This window comes from Chiloscyllium plagiosum, unplaced genomic scaffold (assembly GCF_037043375.1).
Source record: "Chiloscyllium plagiosum isolate Xiang-an unplaced genomic scaffold, Cpla_swu_hap1 HiC_scaffold_1, whole genome shotgun sequence".
NCBI lineage: Eukaryota > Metazoa > Chordata > Chondrichthyes > Orectolobiformes > Hemiscylliidae > Chiloscyllium > Chiloscyllium plagiosum.
In genome coordinates, this window is record NW_028270139.1 from 143,817,627 (window position 1) to 143,836,286 (window position 18,660).

Genomic DNA, 18,660 nt, shown 5'->3' on the forward strand with positions numbered 1-18,660 from the left:
GGATGAGATAACTTGACATTTTACGAAATAAAAAGCAAAATTGAACACGGTTGACAGACTTATGAAAGAGAAATCATGTTTTGCAACTTGTTGGGAGCTTTGTTTTGATAATTATAGTACAGACAGAGTAAAACCAAAGGATTTAGATTCTCAGGTGGCTTTTGATAAAGTCCCACACAAGAATGTGTGAATAAAATCAGAAGCCATGGTATTTAAGTGAATATTATTATGGACTGAAAAAGCAGAGAGTAGAAACAAATTGATCATGCTCAGTATGTCAAGCTGTTATAAGTGGGGTATGGCATAGGTCAATATCAAGTTCACAATTATTCACAATCTACATAAATAATTTGGATGCTGGAAATCAACTGTAATGTCTCTATATTGCTACGGACGCCAAAACAGATGAGAATGTAAGTTGAGAGGATAGTGCAAGGACTATGCTGGCAAGCCCAGGTGAATATGCAAGAATATTGCAGATGAAATAAACAGAAAATAATACTAAATAATGATAAATAATAAATAATGGATGGCTTTGAGGTAAGTAGAGAAGAGGTGTTGGAAATCCTGGAAAAGGTGAAAATAGATAAGTCCCCTGGGCCTGATGGCATTTATCCTAGGATTCTCTGGGAAGCAAGGGAGGAGATTGCAGAGCCATTGGCCTTGATTTTTATGTCCTCTTTGTCTACAGGAGTAGTGCCAGAAGACTGGAGGATAGCAAATGTGGTTCCCTTGTTCAAAAAGGGGATAGGGATAACCCTAGTAACTATAGGCCGGTGAGTCTCACTTCTGTTGTGGGCAAAGTCTTAGAGAGAATTGTAAGGGATAGGATTTATGCACATCTGGATAGGAATAATGTGATCAAGGATAGTCAGCATGGTTTTGTGAAGGGCAGGTCGTGCCTCACAAACCTTATTGAATTCTTTGAAAAGGTGACGAAGGAGGTTGATGAGAGGAAAGCGGTAGATGTGGTATATATGGATTTTAGTAAGGCGTTTCATAAGGTTCCCCATGGTAGGCTACTGCAGAAAATACGGAGATATGGCATTGAGGGTGAGTTGGAGGTTTGGATTAGGAATTGGCTGGATGGAAGAAGACAGAGGGTAGTAGTTGATGGCAAAGTTTCTTCATGGAGTGCCGTCACTAGCGGTGTTCCGCAAGGATCTGTTCTGGGACCATTGCTGTTTGTCATTTTTATAAATGACCTGGAAGAGGGGTTAGAAGGTTGGGTGAGCAAGTTTGCGGATGATACGAAAGTCGGAGGAGTTGTTGACAGTGAGGAAGGATGTGGCAGGTTACAGCAGGATATAGAGAAGCTGCAGAGCTGGGCAGAAAGGTGGCAAATGGAATTCAATGTAGCTAAGTGTGAGGTGATTCACTTTGGGAAGAATAACAAAAAGATGGGGTACTGGGCAAATGGTCGGATACTTGGTAGTGTGGATGAGCAGAGGGATCTTGGTGTCCATGTACACAGATCTCTGAAAGTTGCCACCCAGGTAAATAGTGCGGTGAGGAAGGCATATGGCGTACTGGCTTTTATTGGTAGAGGAATTGAGTTCCGGAGTCCTGAGGTCATGATGCAGTTGTATAAGACTCTGGTGCGGCCGCATCTGGAATATTGTGTGCAGTTTTGGTCGCCATACTATAGGAAGGATGTGGAGGCACTGGAACGGGTGCAGAGGAGGTTTACCAGGATGTTGCCTGGTATGGAAGGAAGATCGTATGAGGAAAGACTGAGACACTTGGGGCTGTTTTCATTAGAGAAAAGAAGGTTTAGGGGTGACTTGATTGAGGTGTACAAGATGATTAGGGGGTTAGATAGGGTTGACAGTGTGAACCTTTTCCCGCGTATGGAGTCGGGTATTACAAGGGGGCATAGCTTTAAATTAAGGGGGGGTAGATATAGGACTGAAGTTAGGGGTAGGTTCTTCACTCAGCGAGTCGTAAGTTCATGGAATGCCCTGCCAGTAGCAGTGGTGGACTCTCCCTCTTTATGGGCATTTAAGCGGGCATTGGATAGGTATATGGAGGATAGTGGGTTAGTATAGGTTAGGTGGGCTTGGATCGGCGCAACATTGAGGGCCAAAGGGCCTGTACTGCGCTGTATTCTTCTATGTTCTATGTTCTAAAACAAAGCATAAAGTTATTCACTTCAACTTCAATTGGAAAGTGCAGCTGTTTAAAGGTATCTCGATGCCGCTAAGTGGGAAGATTGCAGAAGGAATGGACAAATCAGAAGAGTGAGCAAAGCAGCAGCAGATGGAATGTAATGTATGAAAGTGTGAAGTTATGCACTTTAGTAGGAAGAATAGAGGCAAAGACTACTTTCTAAATGGGAAAGGCTTCAGAAATCTTAAGCACAAAGTCCAGTTAGCAGCTAGGAATGCAAATGCAATCTTTCAAGAGGGCTAGAATAAAAGAGCAGAAATGTACTGAGGCTACAGAAGCTCTGGTCAGACCATTTCTGGAATATTGTGAGCAGTTTTGGGCCCCGTATCTATCGGAGGATATGCTGACATTGGAGGAGTCCAGAGAAGGTTTAAAAGCAATAAGCCTGGAGATAAAGGGTTTATCAAACTAAAAAACAGGAGGATAACTAGGGAATAAGTAGAACAACTCAAGGATAAATATCAGTATATGTGCTTGGAGGCAGGGGATGTGGGTGAGATCCGAAATGAGTACTTTGCGTTGGTATTCACCCAGAAGGATATGGAGGATAGTGAGATTAGTGAGGGGCATGCTCAAATGCGAGGTTATTTTGAGATAAAAAAAGTTGTGTCGTGTCTCTTGAAGAGCATTAAGGTGATGAGGTCCCAAGGGCCCGATGGTATCTACACAGGTTATTGAGACAGGCAAGAGAGATGATTGCTGGGGCCTTAATCAAGATCATTGTATCTTTGCTAGCCAGTGGGGGACCCGGAAGTCTGGCAAGTAGCTTATGCTTTCTTCTGTTCAAAAAGGGAAATAGGGATAACCAAGGATACTATCGACTGGTGAGTCTCACGTCAGTGGCTGGGAAACAGTTGGACAGATTCTTAGGCATAGGATTTACGTGAATGGGCTAATTAGGGACAGTCAGCATGGTTTTGTGCTGGGCAGGGCATGTCTTTATTTTTTTGAGCAAATTACAGAAGTGATTGATGAGGGTAGATGTTATAAGGCTTTTTACATGGTCCCTCACGGGAGGCTCATCCAGAAGATTAAGGTGCACGGGATCCACAATCACTTGGCTGCTTGGATTCAGAATTGGCTTACTCATAGAAGGCAGAGAGTAGTGGCAGAAAGGTGATTTTGTGGCTAGAGGTCTGTGACATTTGGTAGTCTGCAGGGATCCATACTGGGACCTCTGCTGTTTGTGATACATATGACTTATGTGAAAATGTAGATGTGTGGGGTAGTAAGTTTGCAGATAATATAAAGATCAGTGGAGTTGTGTGTAAAAGGTAGTCAAAAGATACAGCGGGATATAGATCAGTTAAAGAAATGGTTGGAATTTAACCTGGGTAAGTGTGAGGTGCTGCATGTTGGGAGATCAAATGTTAAAGTATACAGTTAATAGCAGGACCTAAACAGCATTGATGTACAGAGGAATTTTGGGGTTCAAGTCCATGGCTCCCTGAAAGTGGCCACACAATTAGATAGGGTGGTGAAGAAGGTGTATGGTGTGCTTGACTTTATTGGTTGGGGAATTGAGTATAAAAGTCAAGCTGTCATGTTGCAGCTTTATAAGACTTTGGTTGGGCCACACTTAGAGTATTGTATTCAGTTCTGGTCACCTCATTACAGGAAGGATATGGAGGCTTTGGAGACAGTGTAGAAGAGGTTTACCAGGAAGTTGCCTGATGAGAGGATATGGGTTATAAGGAGAGGTTATAAAAACTCTTTTCTGTGGAGCAGCAGAGGCTGAGGGGAGACTTTAAACAAGTCTATAAAATTATGAGATGCACAGATAGGCTTGAATAGTTTTCCCAGAGTTGGAATGTCTAATACTCGGGGGGTGGGTGGGAGAAGAGGCGGAAGAGGAGGAGAAGAAGAAGGAGGAGGAGGAGGACGACGACTAGGGGGTGCATTTTAGGTGACAGGGGAAAGTTCAAAGGAGATGTGAGGGGCAAATATGTTACACGGAGAGAGGCAAGCGTCTGAAACATGCTACCAGGGGTGGTAGTGGAAGCAAATATGATTTAAGGGACTTTCAGATAAGCGCATGTATGCAAGGTGTCGAGGGATATTGCCCAAAGGCAGGTAGAGGAGCTGAATTGAATTTAGTGTCATGTTCAGCATAACATCATAAGCCCAAGAGCCAGTTCATGCGCTGTACTGTTCTATGTTCTATATGAGGAGCAGTTGAGGACTCTGGGCCTTTGTTCCATGGAATTTAGACTGTTAGGGTGGGATCGTTTTGAAATTTACAAAATATGGAGAGGCCTTGATACAGTGGACATGAAGATGATGTTTCTGCTGGCCAGAGAACAGAGAACAAATAAAATTTACAGCCTTTCGGCCCTCCAAGCCTGAGTTGAGAGATGAGGCCCCAAAGGCACACCATTAGCGTGAAAGGATGACCCTTTAGAAATGAGATCTGGAAGAATTTCTTTAGCCAAAGTGTGATTTATCTGTGAAACATATTGCCACTGAGGGCTGTGAATGACAAGTCACTGAGTGTATTTAAGACAGAGATGTATAAAGTTTTGATTGGTAAGGGACCAAGGATTACAGGGAGAAGGCAGGAGAATGGGGTTGAGAAACACAATCATAGTTGATGTACGCCCGATGGGCCAAATGGCCTAATTCTGGTCCTGTATCTATGGCCTTATGTACTTACATAAAGCACACTTAAAAGATAAATAAGTATAAGATATGTTAATGTCTTAAAATGATTCAAGGTGATATGAGAAATACAGTCCCCATTTGCTTTAGTCCACAAAAAGCTATTTTACTTTGGGTTAGCACGAATTATTTAGTGCAAAGGTAAGGGAGGTTTATTTTTCATACAGCCACATTTCTAGAGTATTTCAATGTGCCCAATGTGGAACTGGTTGTTGAATGTGTAGAAAAATAACTATTCAAATTCCCAGTATAAATATTCTTTAAGTCAATAAAAATGATGATGTGGAGATGCCAGTGTTGGACTGGTATGGACAAAGTCAGAAGTCACACAATACCAGATTATAATCCAATAGGTTAATGTGAAATCACAAGCTTTCGTCAGGTGAAGTAGAGGGAGCACACAGGCACAGAACTTTTATACAGAGAGATAAGGGTAAGATAATTCCAAGTTATCAAGAGCGTCAGAAGGTAAATGCAAATGGTATGAATGAACTGTCAACAGACTGAACACTGAAGCTTTGAAAGTGATCAAGAGTGTCAAAATGTGAGTAACGTATCAACAGCTGAACAGCAAATGAAAAGAGATGAACTATGATCCGATTAATAATTACAAAAAGAAAATCAAAAATAGGATGGTGCAAGAAACAAACCAAATGGCTGGACTAACATGATAGGTATAAGAGTCACATGATGAGGGTCTAACCAAAGTAATAAATAATCCAAAACTGTACAAACTAATTAAGGTAGCAAGATCATAAGTTATCAAAGCAATGTTGTCAAATCACAACAATAAGGAAGATTTTACACAGAATATTTTGCTGGGGTTATACATAGCACAACACGAACCCAAGATCACTGTTGAGGCCGTCCTTATGGGTACAGAATTTGGCTATCAGGTTCTGCTCTGCTTGCAGGATGCTTACCCAAAGATAAGAGGCTGAATGTCCTTGACCGCCGAAGTGTTCCCCGACTGGGAGGAAACACTCCTGCATGAAAATGAATACAAGGTCTGTAATAAAGAAAAACTTGGGGTTTTCAGTCTTAACAGAAGACATTTGAAAAGTTCTCCGGCATGTATCTCAGGAAAACTGTAAAATCTGTAATATGTGCTGTGAAACCAAATCAAGAAAACTTGAAATTAAATTGCAAGTAAAGAATAACATGCAATTGCTCATGCTTAAGAAAAGCAAATTTAGGACTGATGTCAGAAAGTATTTCTATTTTCTCAACTAGAATAACCAACATACTCAATGAAACCCAGATTTCCAGCAATGCAGACAAAAACACTTTATGATGGACAAGTTATGGATTGAAAGTTCATCTAAAGATGATAATGGATGACAAGGATGCAAAAGAAATTGGTTCAAAAGAAAATAATAATCACGGTGACAGCTTGGATTGATAAAACAGAAATGAAGATTTTCTAAGGAAATAAAGATAATTTGGGATTCCCTATGTTTAACTGGAGGAACCTGTATTTCGCCAAAAACAGATTGTGACAGTAGTTTAGTGATAATATCACTGGATGAGAATCTGAGGTCCAGCAGGATACCCCGATGGACATGGGCTTGAAACCACCTATGCTAAATAGTGGAATTTGAATGCAATAAATGCAATCTGGCACGAAAAAGCAAATCAAAGTATACTGTCAACAAAACTCTGGTTCAAATATGTTAATAAGGAAGGAAATCTGCTGTCCTTACCCGATTTGGTCTAGATGTGAATAGAGGCCCAAGTAATATGGTTGGCCATGAACTGAAAAGATATGGTAAGCTACTCAGTTGAAAGGCAATTAGGCATATGCCAAAATTGAACGTCCACAACCCACAGAAGAATAACATCCTTTTAAAAAACTGTTCTGACAAAACAGAGGAAATGGACAGATGGAGACACATTGTGGTGCTGAGGTGTAGCTATCTTTTTCCAAATATTTACTGGCATTGGATGTCAGCATTCACTATCAAGCCCAACAAGCATTGTCCATTTTTAAGTGCCCTTGAGGTGGTAACGATGAGTTTTCTTCCTGAAGCACTGGCTGCAATGTGCTGTTCGTACAATCTCTCACTGCTGCTAAGGGAATTCCAAAAGTCTGACCCCACAACAATTGAAGGAACAACAATATAGTTCAGCAGAAAGAGATCTTTGTAGTTTGGAATGGAACTTGTAAGTGGTGGTGTTCCCATGCATCTGATGCCCTTGTCCTTCTTGATGGCAGAGGTCATGGATTTGGAGGATGCTGTGATGAATTGAAGTGGTGGATCATACATATGGTACACACTGCTACCACAGGTGAAACGCATAATAATTTTTAAAAATTCATTCTTGGAATGTGAACTTCTCTGGCTAGGTCAACTAGTCCATCTCTAATTGTCCAGCGGAGGGTTCAGAATCAATCACATTTTGTGGGTCTGCAGTTAATTGTAAGCCAGACCGGGTTAGGCCAGCAATTTCCTTCCATAAGGAATACTATTGAACCAGATAGGTTTTCCTAACAATCCCAACAACGGTTTCACTGTTATCATTAAACTCAATTCCATTGTTCTTATTGAATTCCTATTCCACCATTTTTAACGGCAGATCCAGGTTTCCAGACTATTAACTGGTTCTCCAGACTCATAGCCTAACAATAAAATTACTAGGTTATCACCTCCCTGGCTAACTTGTCAATCATTTGTGGTGAGCAAGAAGAAAGTCCTCAAACTCAGTGGACCCTTTTGCGGTCAAAAGTTCTGGTACTGTACTTAAAGAGTAGTTGAACACCATTTCACTCACGGCAAGCCTGTTTTAAGATGCTGGATTTTCTGCTTGTCAAGTGGACTGCTTTGTCTTGGACATCGTCCAGTTTCTTGAGTATTATTAGAGCCGAACTTATTCAGGCAAATGGAGCATAATCCAATACACTCTGACTTGTACTAGGTGTATAGACCATAAGACATAGGAGTGGAAGTAAGGCCATTCGGCCCATCAAGTCCACTCCGCCATTCAATCATGGCTGATGCGCATTTCAGCTCCACTTACCAGCGTTCTCCCCGTAGCCCTTAATTCCTCGAGACAACAAGAATCTATCAATCTCGGCCTTGAAGACATGAGGGCGGCTTTTGCGATTTAGGTGATGAGTTACTTGTCACATACCTCTGACATGTTCTTTAGTTACAGCATTTGGCGTGTTCATTTAAGTTTCTGGCCAATAGTAAGTGCAGTTTGGTGATAATAGAGGACTCAACATTCAGTGCAATTACCATAGCTAAGTGGGGATAGTTAATGGATGATGTGAATGTTCCTTGTCACTTAACAGTCCAAATCTGAATGCTGCTGTCTCTGGTCACAGATAGTTTCAGTATTTAAGGAATGGTGAACAGTACTGAACCTCATGCAACAACCAGTAAATATCTCTACTTATAACCATAAAGGAGGTAAGGTAATTTATGAAACAGCCTAGGAATCTACGTTAAGGAACACATGCAATGAGGTCTTGAAATTGAAATGATTGGCCTCCAATAATTACAACTATCCTCCTTTGTGCCATTTTAGACTCTAAACTCTGCTGACTTTGAATAAAATCTCTGAGGGGGACATCAAATAGAAGAGGAAAAGACTAAATAAAGGACAAAGGACAACTAAAGGACAAAGGAACTCCAGAAAGCTATTCAAAGTCATGAATCAATAAGAATCAAGCTGGGTTACTAAAGTCCCACTCAGCTGCACAATGGAAGACAGGCATTGGAGAAGAATAATCTAGTCAACTATGTCTATATCTTGAGACAGGAAGACATGCATGATGTAGGATAATGTACCACACACTCAGATCAGAGGAAAATAGTGAATGAAAGCTTAATATGAACAAAACTAGAAACTTGCATTAAATTCTTCTCTGAAAAGTTTGTTGTCGTCTGCCATTCGTCGATTTGCTTCCTCTTCCAATTTCTCAATAGATAGTGGCGGATACTTTCGATTGGTGCTTGGAGACCTGGCAAGCAGTGGCATGCTCTGGAGCTCTGCACAAAATAAAATTTAAATGATCAAAATATTCAAAGAGTAGTGGAATTATTTGTTCTTTTGAAAAAATATATATTTGGACACTTAAAATGCATCTGCAGTCCTCACTTTGTCCACTTAAAATGAGAAACTCAAAATTACAACCAAAGCTGGTAAGCCCTCAAAATTATAAACTTCAGCTGAATTAAAATACCATAAATATTTGCATAATAGTCAATCTACTTTCATTCTTGATCCTTGCCATTTGACTAAAAAAAACATTCATTTTTCCACATACCTCACGTAATTGTTGAATTCTGATGTTAAATCAGAAAATTCATACCCATCACTTACATCAAACTCATCCTAGAGCAAACAGACTTGATACAATGAGAGAATGCCCTTACCACTGAAGGCAACTGTTCACTACATCCTGTTTGCACATGTCACTTTAGTGGTACGCACTGGCAAAGAGTAGGAATGCTGGATATGCAGCTCAGTTCAAACTTAAAATGACTTGAGATTGCAGAGCATACAAAAAGTTGCTCAGCAGCTATGAGGCGTTTGGATATTTGAAAATACAGATTGGAGAAAGCTCTTCACATAGCTTGAGCAAATGCTGAAGTAATGTGCAAACAGAGGAATGCTTGGGCAGTTGGAAGATCAAGCAGTGAAGCAGCAAATATTTGTCAATGAAAACATGGTCTCAAGGATCTATCTGAATCTTCACATTGAAACAAGCAAGAAAATTGGGTCAGCTTTTATTACACATCCCATGTTGTTGTTGAGAAGGTGATGGCGAACTCTTTATTTGACCGTTGCAATCAATTTGCTCCAATGGTTCAAAGAAAATAAACTAAGCCTGGCACAAAGGTAGAGAAACAACTTTGCACTGAGACAAGAAAGCCAAGATGTTCTGGCATCTCCCAGCAGAACTTGATGACAGGTTAGTCACATTTCAGAGCTGAAAAATGTGTTGCTGGAAAAGCACAGCAGGTCAGGCAGCATTCAAGGAGCAGGAGAATCGACGTTTCGGGCATAAGCCCTTCTTCAGGAGCTTCATAATTAACATCAACAAAAGAATGGAAGTAGAATGGCTTGTATCAGGAACATAGATGAAACGCTCATGAATTTTGACATTTTAACTGGCACAACTTCAGTTATGCTGCTGTGCATGCCAAAGGATTAAAATTTAAGACAAGAGTGATTGTCAAGGGGGAAAAAAAACCCTTCCAAAATGACAATTCCTAAAAGGAGAAATTTTCCACATATGTCTGCTGCCATTGTCCTTCTTGATGGAAGTGATAATTAACGTGACGATCATAATCAAACGCAATGGGCTCGGTTATTTGAATAATAAAGAAAATGAAATAATATTCAGCTCTGCTGTTCTTTCTGCCAAAGTAACTTACCTCTCATTTTTCCATGTTATATTCCATCTGCCAAACCTGTACCCATTCACTCAATCTAACAATATCCTGCTACAAACTATGTTGTCCTCACCACTTGTCTTCCAACCTAACCCTATCAAAGGAGTCATCTGCAAACTTAGCAACAGACAGGTCACTTGATTGGCACCATATCCACAGACATTCAGTCAATCCACCATCAAGCTCAGAAGCACCATGCACAAGATGCACACAGAAATTCACCAAACCTCCTTCGAGGGCACCTTCGAAACACACAGCCATTTCCACCTAGAAGGACAAGTGCAGCAGATTAATGGGAACATCACCACCTGCAGGATCCCCTCCAAGAGACTCATCATCCTGACTTGGAAATAGATCATTGTTTCTTTACTGTCGTTGAGTCAAAATCCTGAAATTATCTCCCTAGCAAGCCATTAATACGTACTGTAAATAATTATGACCCCCAGCACTGACCCGCATGGCACTCCACTAGTTACAGGGTTGCCATCCCAGAAAAGTCCACTATTCCTAGTTCTGTCTTCCATGTTAATACACCGTGGGCACAGTATGGTGGCACAGTGGTTAGCATTGCTGCCTCACAGCACCACAGACACGGGTTCAATTCCCGCCTCAGGCAACTATCTGTGTGGAGTTTGCACATTCTCCCTGTGTCTGAGTGGGTTTCCTCCGGGTGCTCCGGTTTCCTCCCACAGTCCAAAAAAAAATGTGCAGGTTAGGTGAATTGGCCTTGCTAAATTGCCCGTAGTGTTAGGTGAAGAGGTAAATGTAGGGGAATGGGTCTGGGTGGGTTGGTGTGGACTCGTTGGGCCGACGGGCCTGTAAGTAATCATCAGGTATGATTTCCTCTCATAATCATGTTGATTCTGCTGGATTATATTATGTATTTCACAATACTCTACTACTGCACCTTTTATAATAGACTCTAACGTATTCCCAATAACAGATGCTAAGTGAACTGGCCAACAATACCAGTTTAATGTCTTCTTCCCTTTTTGAATAAGGGTATTATATTTGTCGTGACCCAATTCTGTGCATCTTTTCCACAATCCAAGGGATCCTTGAAGATTACTACAAACGCATCCACTTTCTTTGTAACTACTTCCTTTAAAAACCTAGGATTATATCTATCATGTCCAAAGGAATTATCAGCCTTTGCCACTAATAGTTATTATCTTTATTTCCTTACTTTTGTCCATTGATTATTTATTATTTTTGGAATGTTATCAGTGTCTTTTAATGTGAGACTGATACAAAGTATACATTGAACTCTGTGCTACTTTCTCATGCCCATTATTATTATTATTGCCCCAGCCTCATTTTCTAAAGCATCTACTTTGTAATTGGCCATTCCTTTCCTTTTTATATCTTTGAAACAACTCTTACTATTTATTTTTCTGTTCCTTGCTAGTTTGTCCTCTGATATCTAAACACCAGTCCTTGGCATTCAATGCATTACCATCACTGAATTTTGGTATTAACTTTTTGGCTGTTAGTACTGATCAAAAACTCTGACCACATATTTCATAGGTGTTTCTGGCAGGTGGAACTCCCTTGGCCTTGTGATCACGGAAATTCCGAATTCATATTCCTTTTCCAAATTTCCTCTTGTTGACGAATGTTCTCAAAGAATTGTATTCATTCACACAGGAAGCTCCTCCAAGTCGGTTTCTTCTGATCACGAAGACCCTTCTACCAGGTCAGAGTGTCATACAGAAAGTACAGCATGGAAACAAACCTTTCTTGTTCATGCTGACCAGATATCATACATTAATCGAGTACCATTTGCTAGCATTTGGCTCACTAAACCTCAAAACCCTTCCTATTCACATACCCATCCAGGTGCTTTTAAAAGGCTGTAAATATACCAGCCTCCGCCACACCCTCTGGCACTCAGTCAATATACACGTATCACCCTCTGTGTGAAAATGTTGCCCCTTAGGTCTCTTTTAAATCTATGTCCTCTAGTTTTGGACTCCATTACCCTGGGGGAAAACCTTGGCTATTCACCCTATCTGTGCCCTCATGATTTTATAAACTTCTATAAGATCACCCCTCAGATAATGAGGTCTCTGCTGCATTTCTTGAACTAAGCTTCAGGGAGTGTTGGACTGATAGTCCACAGCACTGCATGTATGCTTAGTCTTAGGTTGTAGATCTGTTTGAAATCTATTCCATTAAGCATGATGATAGTGCCACACAATTGAGGTTATTTCCCATGTGAAGATCAGATTTTGGTTTTATTAAGGACTGTCTGGTGCCCACTCTTACTGTTATTGACAGAAGCAGATGCATCTGCAGCCATAGATTTACCCTCCTTTTGGTTCCTTTACCACTTTCCAAAGACTCAATTTACCAGTTATGTGAATTAGTGCTGGGCCAGTTTGGTCAGTCATGGTGCTGCTGAGCTACTTGCAATTGGACATTGAAATCCCCCAAACAATTTACATTCTGCACCCCTGCAAGTGATTTTAAATGTGGGAAAAGATTGATTCATCAGCGGGCATTTTGGTGGGTTATCTGCAGGAGGCTTCCTTTTTCATGTTTTAACTGATGTCATGAGACATAATCGGATCCAGGGTCAATCCAGGGTCAATGTTGAGGACAACTCTCTCGACTATAAACCACTGTGCTGTCACCTCTGCTGCATCTGACCTGCTGGTAGGAGGCCAGGAATGATGATGTTGCTTGGAGTATGGTCTGTAAGATATGAATCCATGAATAAGACCATGTCAGCTTGCTGTTCTCCTAATCTTGGCATATGCCCACAGAGGAGAGGAAGGCAGGCTTTGCAAGGGGTCTAGTTTCATTTTGTTTTGAGACTTCCAAATGGTTTTATAAAACTGAGCGGTTTGCTAATCTGCCTCAATGGGCAATTAAGAGCTGAGTAATTGCTGTGGGTCTGAAGTCACACATAGGTTAGACCAGGTAAGGAAGACAGATTTCCTTCTCAAAAGGACATTAGGAAATGATTTTTTTTTTGATAATCAAGAATCATTTCATGATTATCATTAGACTTTTAATTACAGATTTTTTGAATTTCAATTTCTCCCATCAAAACAAAAATCTGTAATTAAATCACTGCAGGGTTCAAATCCAGGTCCATATTACTATTGCCTCCCCTAAGTAAATTTGTTTTGTTGTGCACAGGGGTACAGACTCCACTTGTGAGCAAAGGGACAATTAATTTAATCAGGCACACTAAGGTATGAGATTCAAGACAGCTGCAAACACAAATTCTGTATGCACACCTGATGCGTTGATCAACTATGTAGATTAGAAATTCTGGACACAAGCAAGCCTGACCATGTCATTATTCTCTGTGAAGAAGTTATCACAGAGGATCTTTAAAGTGTTACCTGTGGTTGACAATTTCCAAACACATTCCAAGGTGTGGGGCTGCTTTCTTTCAGAATAAATTACGTCAGAACATGGTCTTAAATGAAGTGTTGTACTCCTTGATGGATATTGGTGGGGGGACACAAGGTCTCAGTAATACAACTACACTTTATTTTAAAATTCACTCATGGAGCATGGCATCACTGGCCGGACCTGCATTAATTGCCCATCCCTCGTTTCCCTTGAAGTGAAGGAGGGCTGACTTCTTGAACCGCTGCAATTCACTTGTCGTAGGCACATCCACAAAGTCACAAGCAAAGATATTCCAGGAATCCACCCAACAACACTGATATATTTCCAAAACTGGATGGTGAGTGGCTTGGAAGGGTATTTGTTGGTGGTGGTGTTCTCATATATCTGCTTTGCGCTTTTAGATGCGTGGTCTTGGGTGTGGAAGATGCTAAGAAGCCTTGATGAAGTTTTTAAATGCACCTTGTCAACTTCTACTGATCATCAGTGGCAGAGGGACTGAACGATTTATTCAGCTGTGGGACGTGGGCATCACTGACTGGCCAATTTTTTTTAAATTGCCCATCCCTAGTTGCCCTTGAGAAGTGGTGCAGTCCATGTGTGGGTTGATACACAATGCCCTTCGGGAAAGAATTCCAGGATTTGATCCAGCGACAGTGAAGGAGCAGTGATATATTTCCACTTCAGGATGATGAATGGCTTGGAGGGGAACGTGCAGGTAGTCGTGTCTTAGGCATTGCACCAGATACCCTGGAAGGTGTCATGATGACTGTACCTTTGATAACACTCATATTTGCTTCATTTCAAGGGCCACACTGCTTACAACAATAGCTGTTCGAAGATAAGGGTTATCCCCTCCAACCATAGCTGATGCTTCAATTACACAATCGCATGATTGAGGCAGAGAGTGGAGATACAATGCAGCCCATTCTTCCTTTAGGGTAATTGCAGAGCAGAGTCATACAGTAAGGAAACAGACCTTTCACAGTCCAACTCATCTGTGCCAATCAGACATCCCAATCTGACCTATGTGCCAGCATTTGGCCCACATCCCACTATTCATGTACCCATTCAGAAGCCTTTTAAATGTTGTAATTGCACATGCCTCCACAACTTCCTCGGGTAGCTTGTTCTATTCACGCAGCACTCTGTATGAAAAAGTTACTCCTGAGGTCCTTTTTAAAATGTTTCTATTTTCACCTTAAATTCATGTTCTCTAGATTTGAATGCCACAATCTTAGGTAAAAGACTTCGGCTATCCACCCTTTCCATGCCCTTCATGATTCCATAAATCTCCATAAGGTCACCACTCAGTCTCCAATGTGCCAGGGATAAAAAAGGTCTAGCCTATTCAGCTTCTCCCTTTAGCTTAAACCCTAAAGTCCCAGCAACATTACAAGATGCCTCTTGAAAATGAGGTTCCAATAGCTGGATTAATTTAGAAATGCTTTGCAGCATGTCTAGACTACTACTGCAAAGTCCTAGCATGAAGTGCTCTGCTCTATTAAATCAGGTACAGGGGAGATGTGATGGACGCTGAAGAGCTGGGAGAGTGGCAGAGGTATTCCAGGTTGAAGACTGAACATGAGGATCATGACCTTCATCATGGACTGGAACAGCATCAGGCTCAACAAGCCAGACAGAATTTAAAATAACACCTACTTTCAATAAATCTGAAGTGGGTAAAGACATCATTCACTCATTCTGAAAACTGTTGTTCCAAAGATAAGGAGTCTCTGCTGAGCCTGAAAATCAAATGCAGTTTTTTTTTGTTTTCCTTTTACGCTTTTCCTGTTATTCAAGAAAGGTCACAACACCAAATGCTCCCACATTCAACAATGACATCATGTTATGTCAAGATGGGCATGAGGGAAGGAGTGACCTTTCCAGACAATGGTAGTTAAGTCACATGGCACTAAAGGAGGGTCACTCTGTACAATGATTTTTCAGAAGAATACATTCACAGTGGTGATAATAGGACAGCAGTGCAGCATAATGTAATGAATCTAAATTGAATGCCAGAACAGACATTTTTGATATTCCGACATGAACGGTCTCAATTTTCTCTCAAAAGTTGAAGTATCTTCCCTTTGCATAGTGTGAATAGATGAATATCATCTACCTGCCATATCTCTTAGCTGTTCAGGTCTATTTTGGGCTGTTCTTGCATGAAGGGACAGATTGAATGAGATGAAAATGGGTGGTACAACTGTTAATGTTGGTGCAAAAATGATGATGGTATATCCCAAATGAGTATCTCGAGAGTGTGCAGGGCAGGACGGCTTAGTAGTAGAAGGGGTGATAGGATGAATGGAATCACTGAGGGAAGATGATGCAATCAACAACGAGCGGCAGACCTGTAGCCTTGGAATAAGTTGCGTGTAGCAGCAGAGTCAATGTAAAAATGACGTAGCAGAGGAGATGGTTGTATTTACTTACCCTTGTGGACCTTGTGAATTACCTTCTTGTAGCATTTCTGTATATTTGTCCAGATTACGGATTCCACACTGATAGAACATAGAACATAGAAGAATACAGCGCAGTACAGGCCCTTGGGCCCTCGATGTTGCGCCGATCCAAGCCCACCTAAACTACACTAACCCACTATCCTCCATATACCTATCCAATGCCCTCTTAAATGCCCATAAAGAGGGAGAGTCCACCACTGTTACTGGCAGGGCATTCCATGAACTAACGACTCGCTGAGTGAAGAACCTCCCCCTAACATCAGTCCTATATCTACCCCCCCTTAATTTAAAGCTATGCCCCCTTGTAATACCCGACTCAATACGCGGGAAAAGGTTCATACTGTCGACCCTATCTAACCCCCTAATCATCTTGTACACCTCAATCAAGTCACCCCTAAACCTTCTTTTCTCTAGTGAAAACAGCCCCAAGTGCCTCAGTCTTTCCTCATACGATTTTCCTTCCATACCAGGCAACATCCTGGTAAACCTCCTCTGCACCCGTTCCAATGCCTCCACATCCTTCCTATAGTATGGCGACCAAAACTGCACACAATATTCCAGATGCGGCCGTACCAGAGTCTTATACAACTGCATCATGACCTCAGGACTCCGGAAATCAATTCCTCTACCAATAAAAGCCAGTACGCCATATGCCTTCCTCACCGCACTATTTACCTGGGTGGCAACTTTCAGAGATCTGTGTACATGGACACCAAGATCCCTCTGCTCATCCACACTACCAAGTATCCGACCATTAGCCCAGTACCCCATCTTTTTGTTATTCTTCCCAAAGTGAATCACCTCGCACTTAGCTACATTGAATTCCATCTGCCACCTTTCTGCCCAGCTCTGCAGCTTCTCTATATCCTGCTGTAACCTGCCACATGCTTCCTCACTGTCAACAACTCCTCCGACTTTCGTATCATCCGCAAACTTGCTCACCCAACCTTCTAACCCCTCTTCCAGGTCATTTATAAAAATGACAAACAGCAATGGTCCCAAAACAGATCCTTGCGGAACACCGCTAGTGACGGCACTCCATGAAGAAACTTTGCCATCAACTACTACCCTCTGTCTTCTTCCATCCAGCCAATTCCTAATCCAAACCTCCAACTCACCCTCAATGCCATATCTCCGTATTTTCTGCAGTAGCCTACCATGGGGAACCTTATCAAACGCCTTACTAAAATCCATATATACCACATCTACCGCTTTCCCCTCATCAACCTCCTTCGTCACCTTTTCAAAGAATTCAATAAGGTTTGTGAGGCACGACTTGCCCTTCACAAAACCATGCTGACTATCCTTGATCACATTATTCCTATCCAGATGTGCATAAATCCTATCCCTTACAATTCTCTCTAAGACTTTGCCCACAACAGAAGTGAGACTCACCGGCCTATAGTTACTAGGGTTATCCCTACTCCCCTTTTTGAACAAGGGAACCACATTTGCTATCCTCCAGTCTTCTGGGACTACTCCTGTAGACAAAGAGGACATAAAAATCAAGGCCAATGGCTCTGCAATCTCCTCCCTTGCTTCCCAGAGAATCCTAGGATAAATGCCATCAGGCCCAGGGGACTTATCTATTTTCACCTTTTCCAGGATTTCCAACACCTCTTCTCTACATACCTCAAAGCCATCCATTCTACTTATTTGTTCCTCAGTATTCTCATCGACAACAATGCCCTGTTCCTGAGTGAATACTGAAGAAAAGTATTCATTCAGTGTCTCCCCAATCTCTTCCGCCTCCACACGCAACTTCCCCCTACTATCCTTGACTGGACCTATTCCTACCCTAGTCATTCTTTTATTCCTAACATACCTATAGAAAGCCTTAGGGTTTTCCCTAATCCTATCTACTAAGGACCTTTCATGTCCCCTCCTTGCTGCTTTTAGCTCTCTCTTCAGGTCCTTCCTGGCTACCCTATAACTCTCAATCGCCCCAATTGAACCTTCACGTCTCATCTTGAGATAGGCCGCCCTCTTCCATTTAACAAGGGATTCCAATTCCTTATTAAACCACGGCTCCCTCGCACGACCCTTTCCTTCCTGCCTGACAGGTACATAATTATCAAGGACACTCAATAGTTGCCCCTTGAACAAGTTCCACATATCATTTACACTCTTGCCTTGGAGTCTACTTTTCCAAGCCACACATCCTAAGTCATGCCTCACCGCATCATAATTTCCCTTACCCCAGCTATAATTCTTGCCCTGTAGTACACACTTATCCCTCTCCATCATGAGTGTAAAAATCACCGAATTATGGTCACTATCCCCAAAGTGCTCACCTACCTCTAATTCTAACACCTGGCCTGGTTCGTTACCCAGAACCAAATCCAGTATGGCCTCACCTCTTGTTGGCCTGTCTACATATTGTGTCAGGAAACTCTCCTGCACACATTGAACAAACACTGACCCATCTAACGAACTTGAGCTATAGCTTTCCCAATCAATATCAGGAAAGTTAAAGTCCCCCATAACAACCACCCTATTACTGTCACTCATCTCCTGAATCACCTTCCCAATCCTTTCTTCAATGATTCTAGGACTATTAGGAGGCCTGTAAAAGACTCCTAACAGGGTGACCT

General features: G+C 41.6%; 1 protein-coding gene across 7 annotated transcripts in view; it reads right to left on the reverse strand.

The window, feature by feature from the left end:
* ptpra (protein tyrosine phosphatase receptor type A) overlaps positions 1-18,660 on the reverse strand; it is a 313,384-nt gene that overhangs the window by 136,325 nt on the left and 158,399 nt on the right. For all 7 annotated transcript variants that reach the window (XM_043700933.2, XM_043701012.2, XM_043700779.2 and 4 more), the window contains one exon: positions 8,686-8,822. In XM_043700933.2, coding sequence (XP_043556868.1) covers positions 8,686-8,822 — 137 coding nt within the window. The remainder of the gene's footprint in view (positions 1-8,685; positions 8,823-18,660) is intronic.